This window comes from Quercus robur, chromosome 11, assembly GCF_932294415.1.
Source record: "Quercus robur chromosome 11, dhQueRobu3.1, whole genome shotgun sequence".
Lineage (NCBI taxonomy): Eukaryota > Viridiplantae > Streptophyta > Magnoliopsida > Fagales > Fagaceae > Quercus > Quercus robur.
In genome coordinates, this window is record NC_065544.1 from 43,699,678 (window position 1) to 43,716,083 (window position 16,406).

At 34.1% G+C, this 16,406-nt stretch overlaps 2 protein-coding genes across 6 annotated transcripts; one reads left to right on the forward strand and one right to left on the reverse strand.

Annotated features, from left to right (window-relative positions):
* Nucleotides 1-5,767: 5,767 nt before the first annotated feature.
* Nucleotides 5,768-10,141, forward strand: LOC126706135 (probable 1-acyl-sn-glycerol-3-phosphate acyltransferase 5). 3 transcript variants are annotated; one of them, XM_050405437.1, is made up of 4 exons: nucleotides 5,768-5,881; nucleotides 7,487-8,275; nucleotides 8,556-8,686; nucleotides 9,463-10,141. In XM_050405437.1, exons 2-4 carry the CDS (start codon nucleotides 7,704-7,706, stop codon nucleotides 9,879-9,881), a joined length of 1,122 nt encoding a protein of 373 aa, XP_050261394.1. In that variant the 5' UTR covers nucleotides 5,768-5,881; nucleotides 7,487-7,703; the 3' UTR covers nucleotides 9,882-10,141. The 3 variants fall into 3 exon arrangements, with proteins under 3 accessions (XP_050261394.1, XP_050261393.1, XP_050261395.1); XM_050405436.1 differs by lacking the exon at nucleotides 5,768-5,881 and adding an exon at nucleotides 5,943-6,326; XM_050405438.1 differs by lacking the exon at nucleotides 5,768-5,881 and adding an exon at nucleotides 5,943-6,326 and having other exon boundaries at nucleotides 7,561-8,275.
* Nucleotides 10,142-11,148: 1,007 nt separating this feature from the next.
* On the reverse strand, nucleotides 11,149-15,064 carry LOC126706236 (UPF0496 protein At4g34320-like). Of its 3 annotated transcripts, none has more exons than XM_050405578.1 (2): nucleotides 14,956-15,064; nucleotides 11,149-12,489 (listed from the first exon to the last, which is right to left on the reverse strand). In XM_050405578.1, exon 2 carries the CDS (start codon nucleotides 12,472-12,474, stop codon nucleotides 11,353-11,355), a length of 1,122 nt encoding a protein of 373 aa, XP_050261535.1. In that variant the 5' UTR covers nucleotides 12,475-12,489; nucleotides 14,956-15,064; the 3' UTR covers nucleotides 11,149-11,352. The 3 variants fall into 3 exon arrangements, with proteins under 3 accessions (XP_050261535.1, XP_050261536.1, XP_050261534.1); XM_050405579.1 differs by lacking the exon at nucleotides 14,956-15,064 and adding an exon at nucleotides 12,898-13,366; XM_050405577.1 differs by lacking the exon at nucleotides 14,956-15,064 and adding an exon at nucleotides 12,664-13,364.
* Between the last annotated feature and the right edge of the window lie 1,342 nt (nucleotides 15,065-16,406).

Genomic DNA, 16,406 nt, shown 5'->3' on the forward strand with positions numbered 1-16,406 from the left:
GTACTTTAGTGGCATGACTTCCCTTTACATTATGAGAAGAATTAAGGTTCAAACTTCAAATTCTTCAACCAAAAAGTTGTTATTATTGAATTACAAAAATAAAGAAAATAAAAGTAACGCATAATAATTCCAACAATTACGTGTTTAAGACACATTCTTTAAAATTTTGAATTAAATAAAAACAACATGACTATTTCTATATCAACATATATTAAATACAATTATATCTTTGTTGAGGGTCATTTTTGAGAATCCAAGTAGAAATAAGAAAGCCCAACGACAAGGACAACAAAGAATTGGCAAAGAGATGGCAAAACCATTAGATCTAAGCGGCAGGAATAATGGATCAGAGGCCCATGAAATTAACATATGGGCCTTAAAGAGGCAAGTGGACTTAAAGAAGCCCGAAAAGAAAGAAATAGCATACCCATGGGTAATATATGATGTAGAAAAGTGAGAAAGGGTCATCGCATGCCCAAAGTAATGCAAACAAAGAAAGTAAAGGATTAATGGCAGACCCATGAACCCCAAGGATGAGAATAAGGTAATTGGGCCAAGGAAGCCCAATGAAATTAGTAAAAACCCATGGGAATGGAGAATTAGTAAAAGGGCCAAGGAAGCCCAAAGAAAGCAAGTGGGCCAAGGATGCCCAAGAGGAAGACAAAAGGGTCACAAAAGCCCATAAGTAGGAAAACCAATGGCCATACCAAGCCACTGGAGGAAAGAGTAAACGGCTGGCCTAAAGAGGTCCAGCAGGATTGAGTCATTATAGCAGGAGTGACAGAGTAATATGGCAGGAAATGAAGGTAATCAATAAATGGACCGAAAGAAATGTAAGGCCCAGTATGAAATAAAGCCCAGCTCTTCAGGGGAGCGGAAAATTGAAAAGCAGCTCACATAAAAGGTCAAAAGGAATGGACGACAGACTATGGAGGCAAGCCTCCAGACCACGGCAAGCGAATGACTAGCAGGCAAATTTTGGACACACATGGAAGTGAGGCACGCGCAAGGCCCAAGCACCACCAGCCTGTACCCAACCAATACAGGGCATGGTGAGGTTGTGGGTCAGAGATTCAGAGGGCATGGTTTGGTGGTGTGGAGAGGGGAAAAATCTATTTTTGAGGTTCCGGCTCAGGCTCTTTTGGGGGAAGTGTCCTACTGGGATAACATACTACCCAAAAGAAGCAAGCTGAGTTGGAACCACTAGATGTATGCCATGAGGGATAGGGAGAGAGAAAGAACTCAGACCGTAGCAATAAAGGGTGTCATGACAGATAAACAAACAAAATACCCTTCTTTGTTTGGTGATGGGGGGGTGGCACACAGACGGACCAATGGTGGTCGGCCAATACACCCAAACCAGACAAATGAGGTAAGGGCTAAAATAGTAAAATTCGGTCACGACAGGCACTATAAAAAGAAAACCTTGCCGTGAATAAAGGAGGGAGCAAGAACGGGAACCATAACTAAGAAATAGGAGTCCGAAAAGAGTTACTAAGAAATAGAAAAGAAGCAAGTGGGGAGGGAAAGAAAGAAAACAACCAGAAAGAAAATAGAGGGAGAATTAGAACATGCACCGGTAGATTGATTCCCTCTCTCCCTCACGAAATCCTGCTCTCTATCAAAACCAAAAGGAGCCCTTGTGCATCAACCATTCAGGTCCGTTTCCCTCAGGGTAGTTAATCTCCACAGCAAGACTTTCCTGAGAGATTAATTGCGTTGAGAAGGAACGTTCTTTCCTCTCTGGTTTTGCTCCTGCAGACCAGATTTAAGCTGATTTCTTTATCTTCTGATTAACCCATACATATTACTATTTGCTCCATTTTGTTCTTTTCTTTTTGTAAAAGTGATTATTATTACTGTGATTGTGCTTGGGGATCATTTAGTCATTTCCTACTAAGTAGCCAGATATTTTATTTTTTGTTATTATGTCTGTCTGCCACAATTTATTTGAAACAACTCTGCCTGCTGCAAGCACGTTCCTGGCAAACCAGACATAGTTTGCGTACAAGCCGAACCAAATTGAGTTACAGTTGGACCGGTTCCAACTCCCTTATCTAGAAAAACTTGGGCCTAGTACAGCAGGAAGCAGCCCAACACTATTAGCACAACCCACCACTTTACAATCTTAAAGTGTGTTTTTAAAAAATTATAAACTAAAAAATCTAATTCAAATCACGAATAGATCAAGTGAAAGTGTAATTGACACCCCTCCAAGTCAATTTGTAGAAATATTATTCAACCTATTACGTGATGAGTAGGTGTTCATCATATGATTTAAACAACTAATGTAAGCATTAAATATATCATGATTTTGTTTTTAGGAAACAATGCAGCATGACTATTATTTGATAGCTAATAAATCAGTAACACGAAGTTAAAAGGATAAATATATTATCACATGAATCATTGCGTAGAGCATTCACATAAGATGTAAGATAAATCGCAATGAATATGGAGTGAATTTAAGAGATGAGAGACTAAAGTACCTTCTTTTTTATTTTAATTTGATAATTTTCTTTTAATTTGATAATTGTGAGAGGGGGGATTTGAAACTAAACACATTCATTGGAAACATATTAAGTTTTGAGACCCTTGGTGACTAAAGTACATATTTTGCTTTTAAAGTTTGAGATTGTTTTTATTTTAGTCATTTATATTTCAAAATTTCCGTTTTAACCCTTCAAATTGACTCAATTGTTCATTTTTATTAATAGTTTGACAGTTAAGTACCAAATAAGTAGCGTCCATTAAGCCATCTCATCACCCATATATTGTCATATTTTACCAAATTATTAATAGAAATTAATTTGAAAAAATAATCAAATAAAAATTTTAAAGCGTAAAATATCAAAATGAAAAAAACATCAACTTTAAAAAGTGAAATTGTACATTAGTGGAGGAAAAAAAAAAGAGTAGCTTTTGGTTTTGTTGGATCTTCCATTGACAAATGCCTTGTTTGCTCCTTATCTTGCAATGAAGACTGAGATCTTGGAGACTTCCAATCAAAAAAATGGAAAGACAAACAAAAATGTTGATTTGCAGTGCGTCATCAAGCTTGACAATATAGTATCATGTTGTGCAAGCCTGATTCCCTAAGGTGACTCGTTAGCCCTAAGAACAAGCCCCCAATTTATTTATATAATGTGGATAATGGGATTCCTACAATGGGAAGACCCCCTATTGCCAATCTAGTGGCCCAAATGACGGAATTTTTGGTCTAGCTTGTATCCTCCTACCCCTTTCCGTGTATCCCCTGAAGAGTCCCCCAGTCACTAATGTGCTTCTCCTCTTTTGTTGTTCCTCTCAATTCTCTCTCATGTATTTCTCTCACCTTTTGTTTTTCCAAACCCCATTTCTCACTCCTTTGGTTCCCATTTATAGACTTCCTTTAGTGGGACAATCATGATGGTGGGGAGGCTTTTCAGGTGGGTGGGACCCCTCTGGAGTAGAACCCTAACCAGATGGGATCCACTTTCCAATTTTGTAACTCAACTAGTTAACATCTCCTTGTACTTTTAATTGTGACATTTATGATTCACACCCCCTTCCTTCTCCCTTTGAAACTACTTGTTTGTTCATTTAGACCCTTTAAACCAAATTGTTTCACCTAATATATTAACCAAGTGATTACTTAGATTAATTATTCAGATTTAAGTTAAACACAAATAAATCATATCATGCAAAGCAACGGAAAATAAATAACACCACGATATGATGACCTAGAAAAACCAATGAAATGAACTATTTCAAGGTAAAAATCTAGAGAGGATTTGACCCAGCTATCCTCAAGGTAAACCAAATCCATTATAAGAGAATTGAAGTTTTTACAAAAGATTTTACCCTAAATCTAATACTACCTCCAGTAGTAACTTACTAATATAACCATGTGCAAGCTTTGAATCCACGAATTCCTTCTCTTCTTGGATTTATAACAACACAAGCCACCTTACTTTTGACTTTGAGATCCCACTCAAAGGTTTCAGATCACCCTCAATAATGATTTTGATGCAGCAACTATGTTCTACCAATGCTTAATTGTAGTTTTGGTTCCAGTAGATTCTTGTGTAGTTAGAAGTTACAAAACCTCTCAAATCTCACAAGTCTTCTTCAACTCTATTAAAACGTGGCTAAGGTTTGCCTTTTATATGTAGAAGTGTTTCACTTGAAACCCAAAACGTTTAACCAGAGTTTGAGCTGAAATAAAATTCTGCAGAAATTTCATGTCTGCGATTTTCGATCTGTCATATCTAATTTTCGATCGGTTAAATTTCACTGAATTCGAATTCTTCTTTTTGCAACTTGTATGTTCTTGTGTTTTGACTTGTAACACCTTGAGCATTATCTAATAAACTCTATAAACTCTAAGATTTATATCTAGACAAGTTTATGTTTATGGTTTGCCAATTGTTTTAAACTTTTAGAATCTAACACTATTAATTTTTTTTTTTTTTTTAAATGTGAAGATTTAGTTTTTTTTAGTAGAAATACCCACAATAAAGGTATCCAATGTTCAAATCCTTTCTCCCCATTGTAATTATCCAATTATCAAAAACAAACAAATCCTAGCACTTCCTCTAGATTTTTCAATAATTTGTTTAAACCATATAGTTTTATCCAATTATCAAAAACAAACAAACCTTGTGCACTTCCTTTAAATTTGTTAATAATATATTTCAACCATATAGTTTTATTGACCATTGTAGTAAAAAAATAAATAATATCATTTTTTTAAGGACAATTAATTCAACAATGTAGTTCAATGCAACCACGTCATCAAACTTTTGAGATTCTAAAAAAAAAAAAAAAAACTTCAAACTTTTATATTTATCTCAAAATATTAATTCATTATCAATTAATTAATGTATAAAAATAAATGCATCTACCAATTAAACTCATTATAATAAATTAATACTTCGAGATAATGCAAAGGTGTGGTTTGTAAAAGGCTAAATAAAGAGAATTACCAAAAATAGATGTGCTCAATTGGCATAACCTTATATCACTATGGCTAAAGTTCATGCTTTTAACACATAATAATGAATTAGTACTTTGACAAAAATGCAAAGGATTAACATAATTACTAAGCAATGTGCCACTTGGCATATTAACTCAAAGGTTAAATAAAGAGAACTACCAAATAAAGAATTTTAGACAGTTATGATTTTGGTTATATATTGATGCAGATTTTAGGGCTATAAAAGTATAAATGAACCAAACTATTTATGAACAGCTTGAACTCGACTTGCAAAAAAAAAAAAAAAAAAAAAAAATTTTGTTTATCTAGTTTTCTTCATTTGTTTAAGAAACAAGCCAAATATGTGTTTGTGAATACGAGACTTGATTTAATTATATATAATCTTATATTTTCATATATATATATATATATATATAATTGTCCAGAAATACCACTTTTTTTTTTTTTTACCAACAGAAATATACTTATATAGACACAAAAATAGATTATATAAGTTTATAAATAGGTTCACATGTATAAATAGTCCATTTGTAGTAAAAAAAAATGTAATAATAATTTACTATAGAAAAGATTAAATTGATCATATAGCATGTGGACAAACTTAAACTTGTTTGACAAGATAACAAACATAACATACGAAATAAAATTAAATAAATAAATATAATTTCTTAATATTCGACTCGACTTGTTTACGCCACAAATATTACCACTTGTTTACAGTTGTAAATATTACATTTTGGTGGGTTCAACCCTACAAGTTGTTCCAGTTCCAAATAAAAACTTCTCCCCCAACAAAAAAAAAAAAAAAAAAAAAGGAAAAGAAGGAAAAAAGGGGAAGTCCTTGTCTGTAAACAAAGAAAAAACAATCTGGCACCAAATTTGTGGCAGAACTCTTAATTTCAGGTACGTCGGTCAGATTAGAGCCTCCTTTATTTTATTTGATCTATTAGTGTGTCTAGAAGCAGTAGTTGGAGTATTGTACTATTATCTCTCTCTCTCTCTGTGTTTTTTTTTTTTGAGTGCAACTGTGACGCTGTCCCTTGCTCTAATTCACAGCCTCATAATACATAGCTCCACAGCCTCTCAAAGTTCATTGCTGAAGCACAAAAAAAAAAGCATACTTTTTTTTTTGTCCTTCACAAAATTTGATCCATCAAAAGCCCATATCTACTTTGTAAGCCATTTCTCTCTCTCTTTCTCATTCCTATTTCAAACAGTTCCATTCACTGTTTAGTTTGAAACCTTGTTTGGTTGCTGAGAATCAAAGAAACCCAATTCTTCCAATCTTCAGTACATTGCACAGAACCTCCAGCTGATCCAAAAAGTTACTCTCTTTTCATCGTTTTGGGTAAGTAAACGTGACTCAAAACTCAATGCCTCATCTGGGTTTTCCATGTTTTCTAGCACTTCACTTTTTTTTTTTCTCTGTTTTCTTAGCAACCAAACAAGGTTTTTTCTCACGTGCCATTAACATGTTTGTTATTACATCTGGTTCAGATCCGTTGTTTTCGATTGATACCACGTTGTTCTTTGGTTTGTTGTATACTTGCATTAACTGCGTTTGGTACATGAGTTTAATAATAGAAGTAATCTTTGTTATCTATTTTAGGAATGTATTTGTTGTGCGGTTTCTTGGTATTGGAGTTAATATATATTTATAGTAGTTTAAAACGTGTCTTTTATTTGATAAGATAATTGGGTATCTTTTTTATCTTTTAAATGAAGGTTTGGATGCCTTGTGGTTTTGGAAACAAAGGGATTAATTAATTGACAATTGAGTGTGAAACTCTAATAGCTTTGTCTTTTAATAATTAGTTTTGGGTCCCATTAGGATTAGATATCCAATTTGATTTGCCTTTGTAGCTTATTCAAAATACTTCAATGTGTAGTAATACTAGCTTTTGTCATGGGCTTGGCCTTCTTGTTGGGAAGTGGCACTTCTCCATATATGTGTTACTCGAGGATAATTGATGGAGCACAATGGTTTTCAATTTTTTTATAGACTTGTTGCAATTCATAGGAAGAAAAATGCACCAATACACTGTCCTACTTGGAATCAAAATGTAAACCAAAACTTAATTCGACACTCCTTTACACTATATCATTTTTTTTTTCTCGTGCACTTGCTTTAGTACCTCCTAGTCTCTAGTATAACCCAATTCAAAAGGGGTTACTGCCAGGTATGGGAAGTATGCACCATTTTACCATTAGAATAGTTCTAAGACCTGCTTCTTCATTTTCACTAAACTTCCTTTTCCATAAAACTGGCTATGTAGTTTTAGTAATTTATTAATTTTGCGAGTCACATTCCCTTGAGTTTATTTGTATGAAATCTATACATAAGCAAATGTTCTTGCTGCTATTTGATGCTAATGAATTTCTCAGTTTTTCTGCATATCATTGCACATGATTAGGCTCTGTTAACATTTTTTTTTCCTGACCTTACCACACATATTTATGTTAAATGACATGTGATTGCTGAGTCTCTTCCTGGCTCTCTTTCTGCAGGGTAAACTTATCGTGTTCTGATTCTTCCAGTTCCACAGATAACTTTCTTACGTGCATTTGTTGTGCTGATGCAGTAGTGAACTTTTTCAGGAATTCACCTCCTGTGAGGAATTTTACATTAGCTGTCACCACTAGGAACATCTTAAGTAGGCAAGTTATCTAAGACTCGTGGTGCACCCACATTGGACGGGGAGGTTGTAGCTAAGTTTGAGACCACATGGAATATCAAAACCATCTAGGTACAAGTGAGGGAAGAAGGCACCGTGATTTAACTCCACTAAGGATGTGTAGAGGTTTAATGTGTTTACTGGTGCTGCTCTCAACAGCATTCATGATGTTAGTGTTTTTTGGCTTTATGGGTGCTGTTATGTTGCGACTTTTTAGCATACATTACAGCAGGAAAACAACATCCTTTTTCTTTGGTGCTTGGCTAGCTTTGTGGCCTTTTCTCTTTGAAAAGATAAACAAGACAAAAGTTTTCTTTTCTGGGGAAACTGTTCCTGCAAGGGAACGTGTTTTGCTTATTGCAAACCATAGAACTGAGGTTGATTGGATGTACTTGTGGGACCTTGCATTGCGGAAGGGACGCCAGGGATACATAAAATATATTCTTAAGAGCAGTTTGATGAAACTACCAGTGTTTGGTTGGGGATTTCACATACTGGAGTTCATCTCAGTGGAGAGGAAGTGGGAGGTTGATGAATCTACCATGCGCCAAATGCTTTCAACATTTAAAGATCCTCAAGATCCCCTCTGGCTTGCTCTTTTCCCAGAAGGCACAGATTACACGTAATACTTTGATTTCTTATTCTTTCGCCTTTTGATGTTTACATGAGAGCCAATATTATCAGTAAATGTTTACATGTTGTGTGTGTACGAAGATTTTGTGGATATTCTAGGGATGTTTAATTGTTTATGCTGTGGAACTGACTATCGATTGTGCATTCCATGTGTATATGGCAACTTCATCCTTTTTGGGCCAACAGTATAAAATGTTTCGTGATCGAAATTGTGCTTCCTGAGTCCTATCATCTTCTAATGTCTGGTTTCCTCCAACTCTTTTGTGCAGTGAACAGAAATGCATTCGAAATCAAAAATATGCTGCTGAAAATGGCTTACCCATCCTTAAAAATGTGTTGCTTCCAAGAACAAAGGGCTTCTGTGCCTGCTTGGAAGAGTTGAGGGGCAGTTTGGATGCAGGTTGTCTTATTTGTCCATATCTATGCTGGTTGCATCCACTTTTTACTTGTTATAATTCTCCATATTTGAGCAAAAGTCATATGTTATTTTGCTGGCCTTGCATTTGGGTGATCTATCATGTTTTCATTCCTAGTCCATGAAATAATTCATAGTGTTGCTACTGGTTCCTGAAAGTTTGTTTGTTTGTTTTTTTTTTTAAATTTTTTGCTTTCAAATGTGTAATAGGCGTAAAAGTACTTACAAAATCTAGAGGTTCTAAAGCAAATGATGTGGATTTTGTTGATTACAATTGGCAGGAGTGAATAAAAAAATGCATGAAGCATAGGTTCTAAATCCTGAAATTTTTTTTGTAACATTTGAAATGATGCGCTCAGTATGCAACAATATTTGAAATTCTCAACATTACAAGATCCATGCATGCTTTGTGGTGGTTGTGCTTTATATGTGTTTTTGGGATCAATTTTCTGCAATTATTAAGCTTATTGAATGCTATCACTTTCATGGTGGTATTTTTTCCCTGTTAAAAATGAAGGATTAATGGAAATTACAATATTGAAGTGAAAATAAATGGTTTTGTATGTTATTTACTCTAATCTAAAACCAGGGTTTTTTTTGGAGGTGAGGGGTTGAATACTCACTTATGTCAGCATTCCATATGAAAGGAAACTACTAACAATTTGAACTCTTACTCACTTGATTCTTAATTTAGCAATTCATCCTTGTTGACTTTCATGTATTAACTGTTTCTTATCTTAATGTATTTGTATTTACTGCAGTTTATGATGTAACCATTGGCTACAAGCATCGCTGTCCAACTTTCATGGACAATGTCTATGGAGTAGACCCTTCTGAAGTTCATATTCATGTTAGACGCATCCGTCTTGATGATATCCCTACATCTGAAGATGAGATTTCCAGTTGGCTGATGGATACATATCGTCTCAAGGACCAGTTGCTTTCAAATTTTTATACTGAAGGCCATTTTCCTCATCAAGGAACAGAAGGGGACCTCTCCACAGTGAAGTGCCTCGTTAATTGTGTGGCAGTAATTGCCTTGATCAGCTTTTGTATGTACCTCACCTTTTTCACATCCTTCTTCTTCAAAATGTATGTATCTTTGGTGTGTGCTTATCTGGCATCTGCAACCTACTTCAATATTCGACCATTGCCAATTGTTGGCCTTTTGAAAGCTTAGTTTACTTGTAACTTACATATGTATTGAGCAGGCACTGTCAAAAAGTTCCAAATTGAGATCTGTTATTGTAATATTATAACAGGGCTTGGGCCCATAGGTTAAGGTTTTTCTTCTCAAGTATAGTTGGTGGACAGCCTTTGTTAAAGGTGATTCCATCACTAAGGGTCCACAAATTGATGTTCTTCTTCAGATGCATATGTGTAAAACTGTATGTGACCAAAGCCAGATTCACTTAATGATCATACATTTTTGTCCCTGAATTTAACTATTGGTGATTGAATTTATATTCATCACCTTGATTCCACAGTGCATGCATTATGTAATATTTTGGGCAGAAGTTTCAGCAAACACTCGCAATGGGAAATGTAAAACTTTATCTGTAATGATTTGTTGTACCTACATGTATTCTTGCTTTCACTAAAGTTTTGGTTTGACGAGTTTAGCAAATTGGGGCCCTTAAAATAATGCTAATTATTAAACAATACAATAATTACATTTGGATGTCAAGTAGAATAAAAACGTGGGAAAAGAAAGAGCACAGCCGTAGGACAAAAAATCTTCTTTTTTAATTAATTGAATGCTGGAACAATATTTTTCCTCTACTCAACCATTAATATAGTTTATAGTAGAAGAAAGTTGAGGGTTATGGTTCATGGACGGGGTCTACATGGATATTTCTCAACGATGACTTTCTTGAACTGAATTTTCAATCAAATGTCAGGAGCTTTCACTGAAATTTATTTACTTATTTTTGGACTGAAACCTGAAACAATTAGCTCGAGGTCATTTAAAGACGAGAGGAATAAAGTTATAAACAAAGAACTTATAAGTTATAACTATTGCTTATAATCTTGTTCTCCACCATGGTAACAACTGAATGCAATTTGATTTGAAACTTAGTTTTTATTTCTGTTTGAATTCCTAGAAAATGAAGAAATAAAAAATGAAAGAATAGAAAAGAAAAAAGAATGTTGGCCTTTTGGGTTTTGCTTTTTCTTTTACCCTAAGGCTACTCTTTGTTTTCCAATGGTGTTCCAATATTGAGCTAGCTCCTGAGAAACCATTTTTCATCCTGTCTCCTTACGAAACCTTTTCAGGTTCAACATGATAACAAAGGATGTTCGTCGTTTTGGCCGGGTGACAAGGAAGAAATTTGTAATTTTTCAAAAAACATCAATCACATTTCCTTTCATTGTCTAATTACATTTACGGATTCACCAGGACAATGAAGCCAGAAACTAAAACAATGGAACATTGGTGACATCAATAAAATTAAAAAAGAAAAAGAAATTCAATACCAGAAAGAAATTAATGTCTTGAACACGAATCCAATCGCATGGATTCATGATACAATCTATAAGAATGAAGGAATATATCATCATTATCATTGTCACGAAACATAAAATGTATCAAACAGTTTTCTAACATAAAAGCAATCACCAGCAGGCAGAAAGCGCACCAAGGATCATATTTAGTTGTTGGGATGTTTTATGATCCTTTGCAAAACCACAGTTCTTGCCCTCCGAATGTCCCGGCTGCAAATATCAGCTTGCACCCCCAAATCCTCAACATTTTTCATAAACGCTCCCAACTTCTTCTTAATCTCTTGTATTGCAATCTTCACAGCATCTTCTTCAATGGCAAAATCTGCACTCTGCAGAAGTGCCTCAATCTCAATTTCCAACCGGTCAATGAGAACTCGGATATTGTCCAAGTCCTTAATGGCAACATAGGTACCAACTTGCATTGAGCTAATTACATCCTTCTGTTTTCTCAAAGCATCTTCATAGTTCTTCCACAAAGAGTCAATCCACTTTCCCATTGAGCCAACTGGGATAGAAGTAGCGGCAGCCAAAGCCGCTGCAACAGGTGGAGCAGCCATAGCTGCAGCTACAACTGAGCAAATCAACACAGCAGTGAAGGTAGAAACAAATATTATACTTGAAACCTTCCTCCAAGCATGAATGGACTTAAGCTTTTTATCAAGCTTATTCTTTTGCAGTTGCAACTTCTCAAGCATTAGCATCTGCTGCTTATACACAGACTCAAAGATTTGGAAGAATTCTAGAGTGAAAGGGTCACCAGCAGCCTTGAAATTCTTCAACTCCTGCAAAGTCTTCACATACCTATTCCCTCCCAATTCAGTTTCCTCCTCAAATTGTTGAAGTGCGACAAGAATAAGCAATTGGCTATCCCGAGCTCGCTTTAGGCACTTGTCCAATGCTGTACAGAAATCTAGAGTTTTCAAGCTATTCTCGAAGTACTCCTCCACAAGCTCAAACAGTTCTGGATTCTTCCAAATATCTTTCTTGCATTCCAAGATAACTTTAACAACCTCTTGGTTCATTTCCAAGAGACATTCTGTGACTTCCTTCAAAGAATCAAAGGAAAGGGCTCGAACTTCAACCCCAACTGCAAGAGTGTTGATGACTTGGTTAGTACGTTCTTGGAGGGTGGTGTCAAAGGACTGCAAGTCTGCATCAAGCCTGCAAGCAGCTTCATAAGAATTCAATTCGGTTGTGTACTGTAAGCTGGTATTGAGATTGATAGCAGAGGATGTTTCAGGGGTCTTCTTGCTCATATGGCCTCCCATACCTTCAGCTTAAAGCTAAACAATAACAACAATCAAGTCTTAGTCTCAAAATTTTGGGGTCAGCTAACTCAGAGCTAAACAAACCAAGAAAAAGAACAAAACCAGATTCAATATAGAAACTTTGCCAATCCTTGAAGTTGTTTTCTAAAACCCCTTGTATTTAATCCTTAAAAGCAACAAGCTTTTTACCTTTCTTTCTTTGCAGGAGCGAAACTTCTATGTAAAAGACATGAACTTATCAAACAAATTCCTTGGCAAGAGAGAAAATAAAAATCCAATTTCGAGTGCAGTTCTATGAAAAGATATATGATGAGATATTTTAATCCTACCCCAGCTTTCCTTCTAATAAATACAATATGTATTCAGATTAGAACAAACCCAATTCACCAAACTATAAAAATTTGTAGACTTGATACACAGGACCTTCACAGTAGGTTGGCAACTTTATCACCACAAAAGACCTTCATAAGATTCGAAAGACTTTGAAACTGACCAGAATGGATAAGACCCAGAGAGAATTAGGAACTTGGGCAAGTAATTAAAGTAGAAAAGTCTTAGAACCAAGGAAGAAAATGATTGAAATAGATAAGTGATGGGGTTGGTTTTTTTTTTGAATGAAATATATATAAAATAAAATAAAAAAGCTAGCAAGGCGTGGAAGAACTTGAGGTGAATGAAGAATGAAGAAGCTTAAAGAGAATTAAAACTGTTAAGGACCAATGAATATGTGGGGGGTGGTGGAGTTGGAGACTCTTTAAGCATAGCTTGCACGCATGAGAAAATTGAGAGAGAAAGAGAGAGAGAGAGAGTTGGACATTGTAAAACGCGGGAAGCAATCTATGTGTCTTTCTCTCTCTAGAAGAACACCCTCTCTCTCTCTCTCTCTGCCTTCACAGTTTTAACGCGAAAAGCAACGGTTACCAAAGAGATATAGGGGGAGGTGGTGCAAAGAGAGAAAAAGGTAAAGGTGGTAAAAGACTTCTGCCCCAAGACTTTGGTTAGTAACATATAGAAGAATACAAACGCGTTGATATGAGTAAAACATAGTTATTAATGAAAGGATAAATTATCATAGGCAGTGGTCATTAAAGATAACGAGCAGTATGCGTATTTTTGATGTGACGGTTATTCTACAAGTACAAGTATTTGTAGAGTGGGAGATAACGAGCAGCATGCACATTCTTGATGTGACGGTTATTCTACAAGTACAAGTATTTGTAGAGTGGGAAATAAGAATCGAGATTCAAGTTTTCAAGAGGTTGTTTCACACACATAAGATTAAACTAGAATAAAATTTTTATTTCAGATAAATAAAAAGGTAATAAACCTCCCACATCCTAATTTTTTTTTTCATGTATAAAAAAGAATGGTGCTTTCCAAACTTCCAATTAGCTACAATGGAACTATTTGTCCACTTTAAGATGATTTCTATTCAGTATCATACAAAATGCTAATTAGTTTCTTCTTTTGGTATAGATGTGATTGGAAGCCAATTATGTTATTTGATAAGAAATGTCGTTATAAGTAAAGTTAAAGTGGAATCCACAAAAACAATCATCATGATGTAGTCACTATTTAAATGCTATTGTATCTAAATAAAAAAAGCATAATAGTAATAAATTTATTTCACTTGAAAAGCTTAGGTGAATCAATTATTACAAAAAAGTTATGATTATTTATGATATAACTCATTAAATTTGTACTTCTCATAAATAATTATTTATGATATAACTACAAGATGTTTAAAACTGACTAAATTGGTGGTAAAAAGAGAGGACTAAATTGAAATAAAAGTTTGCCGCTTTAACATAATAATTATTCTCCTATCTACTTTTGTAGAAACGTAGTCTTTATCATAATTCCGTAAATGAATGAATTGTCAATGAAGTCAATCAGTTAGGGGCCCAGTTTGATAGTTTAGCAAAAAAAAGTTAGGGGCCCAGTTTGGAACACTTATTGTGAAAGGTTCTGTCGGATTACCAAAAAACCAATTGCATTGCTCTGTAATTTTGTAGTCTGAACACAATTAAAGATTTATTTAATTTTGCATATGGTGAGTGAAGAGGAGTTCACACAAATCAAGCTTTTTGATACTGCTTTTATGGAACACTTATTGTGAAGCTTTGAAGAAACAAATAGGTGAAGATTCAGAAAGCTTCAAGGGATTGATAAAAGATATTTGCAAGAAATACCTTAATGTTCTATAGCTTCACAAGCATTGTCTTTTTTCCAAAAAAAATTACATGTTTTTAACTTTAAAATGATACTAAGATGGTTGAAAACCAAACCCCATAATTTTTTTTTTAGTTTTAATTTTTTTTTTTAAACACTACCAGAAAACCAAGTAGCTTCATGTAGCATGATTGCATGAATGTTCTAAGAAGCAATCATATGGAAAATAAAAAATGGAGATTGGAATGGTATATATACAATGGTATATGCTGGTTATTGTGCAAGAACAATGATGAGAAATTATATTACCTGATTGAGATTGTAGTTCTTGAAGTATGGTAATCAAAGTAACTCGATAGCACTCAGCAAACTCACCACCTGAAAGGAACAATTTGACTGCCAAGCTAGAGAGTTGAATGTTTGTAGCTGAATTATCTGACTCTATTTATACTTATCTTGAAACTCAAATAGTTACTTGGTTGCCAAGAAATCATTTTGCACATACAGGCTATAACTGTAAGTATCTTTTTATCAAATTACAATAATACACATGATTAACGTATGAAATACGTTTGGTTTCAAATTTGTCAAAAAAAAAAAAGTGTATAACATACGTATAAAATAACTGTATTTTAGTAGAAGTTCTAATACCAAATTTACCATAACAATATCTGTTTATTGGTGAGTATACGAGTGACCTACGTAACAAAGAGATAAAACCAATTATATATATATTCGTATTTATGTATATATACATGTGTGCATATAAAGCAAATTTAATATATATATATATATATATTTTTTTTTTTGAGAAAAGAGCAAATTTAATAGTAGTGTTGGGATTACCTAATATTCATATAACAAGAAGTAAGTAATAAAGTTTTAAAATTTGCCGAAAACATATCTAAACTTCCTTTTAAAGAATTTATATAATATAGAATGAGAAGATAGTCATATGTTCCTCCTAACTAATGAAAAGATCAAACATATTTCTTATCAATAGCTATTTTTAAGGAGTACACATAGTGCCTAAAACTTACAAAGATTTACTTGTATTGGTTGGAATAATCATGTATTCAACACAATGGGAAAACTAAATAAATTTTTTTTTCCTTAAATAGGTTATTATTATTATTTCCAAAAAATAAAAGATTTTTCTTCTTAGTGTGTCAAGTGGTCCTATACATTAGATTTTAGACCAATTAGAAAAGTGACACGTATCCGTATCCTAATAGATCCAATTCACATAGCATTAGATCCAACCCTTACTCTTTTTTCATAATTGTTTAAAACTATTTTCAATTCCATACAAAATTATAAACAAACAAAAAAATGTGATATTGTTTATGTTTTTGTCATTTTGGGTTTTATGAGCCATTCTCACTTTTTTTAACACCATACAATAAACACAAAAAGAATAAATAAATAAAACAAATCTCTTAAAACAAGAAGGAAATTAAAAAAAATGAGTTAAGCTTCAATTCAATGCATCAAATGCACAAACTCGATACCATACAAACCGATGTCTATTTTCACATGTCTATATCGTATTGGCCACGCACTACTGCACTCAACCGGATTCAATATAAACACGTGTATTAAATACTTTTACAGCACTAATGCACTCAATCAAAGCCGTATCCTTATAAAATAATTGCCATTTTGTAATATAGGTTAAAGCGAGGGGTGTTTTTGGTAGTGGGGATTCCTTAGAGGACTAGGAAAAACAAAGCTGCTAGTCGTTTTCTGAAGACAGGATG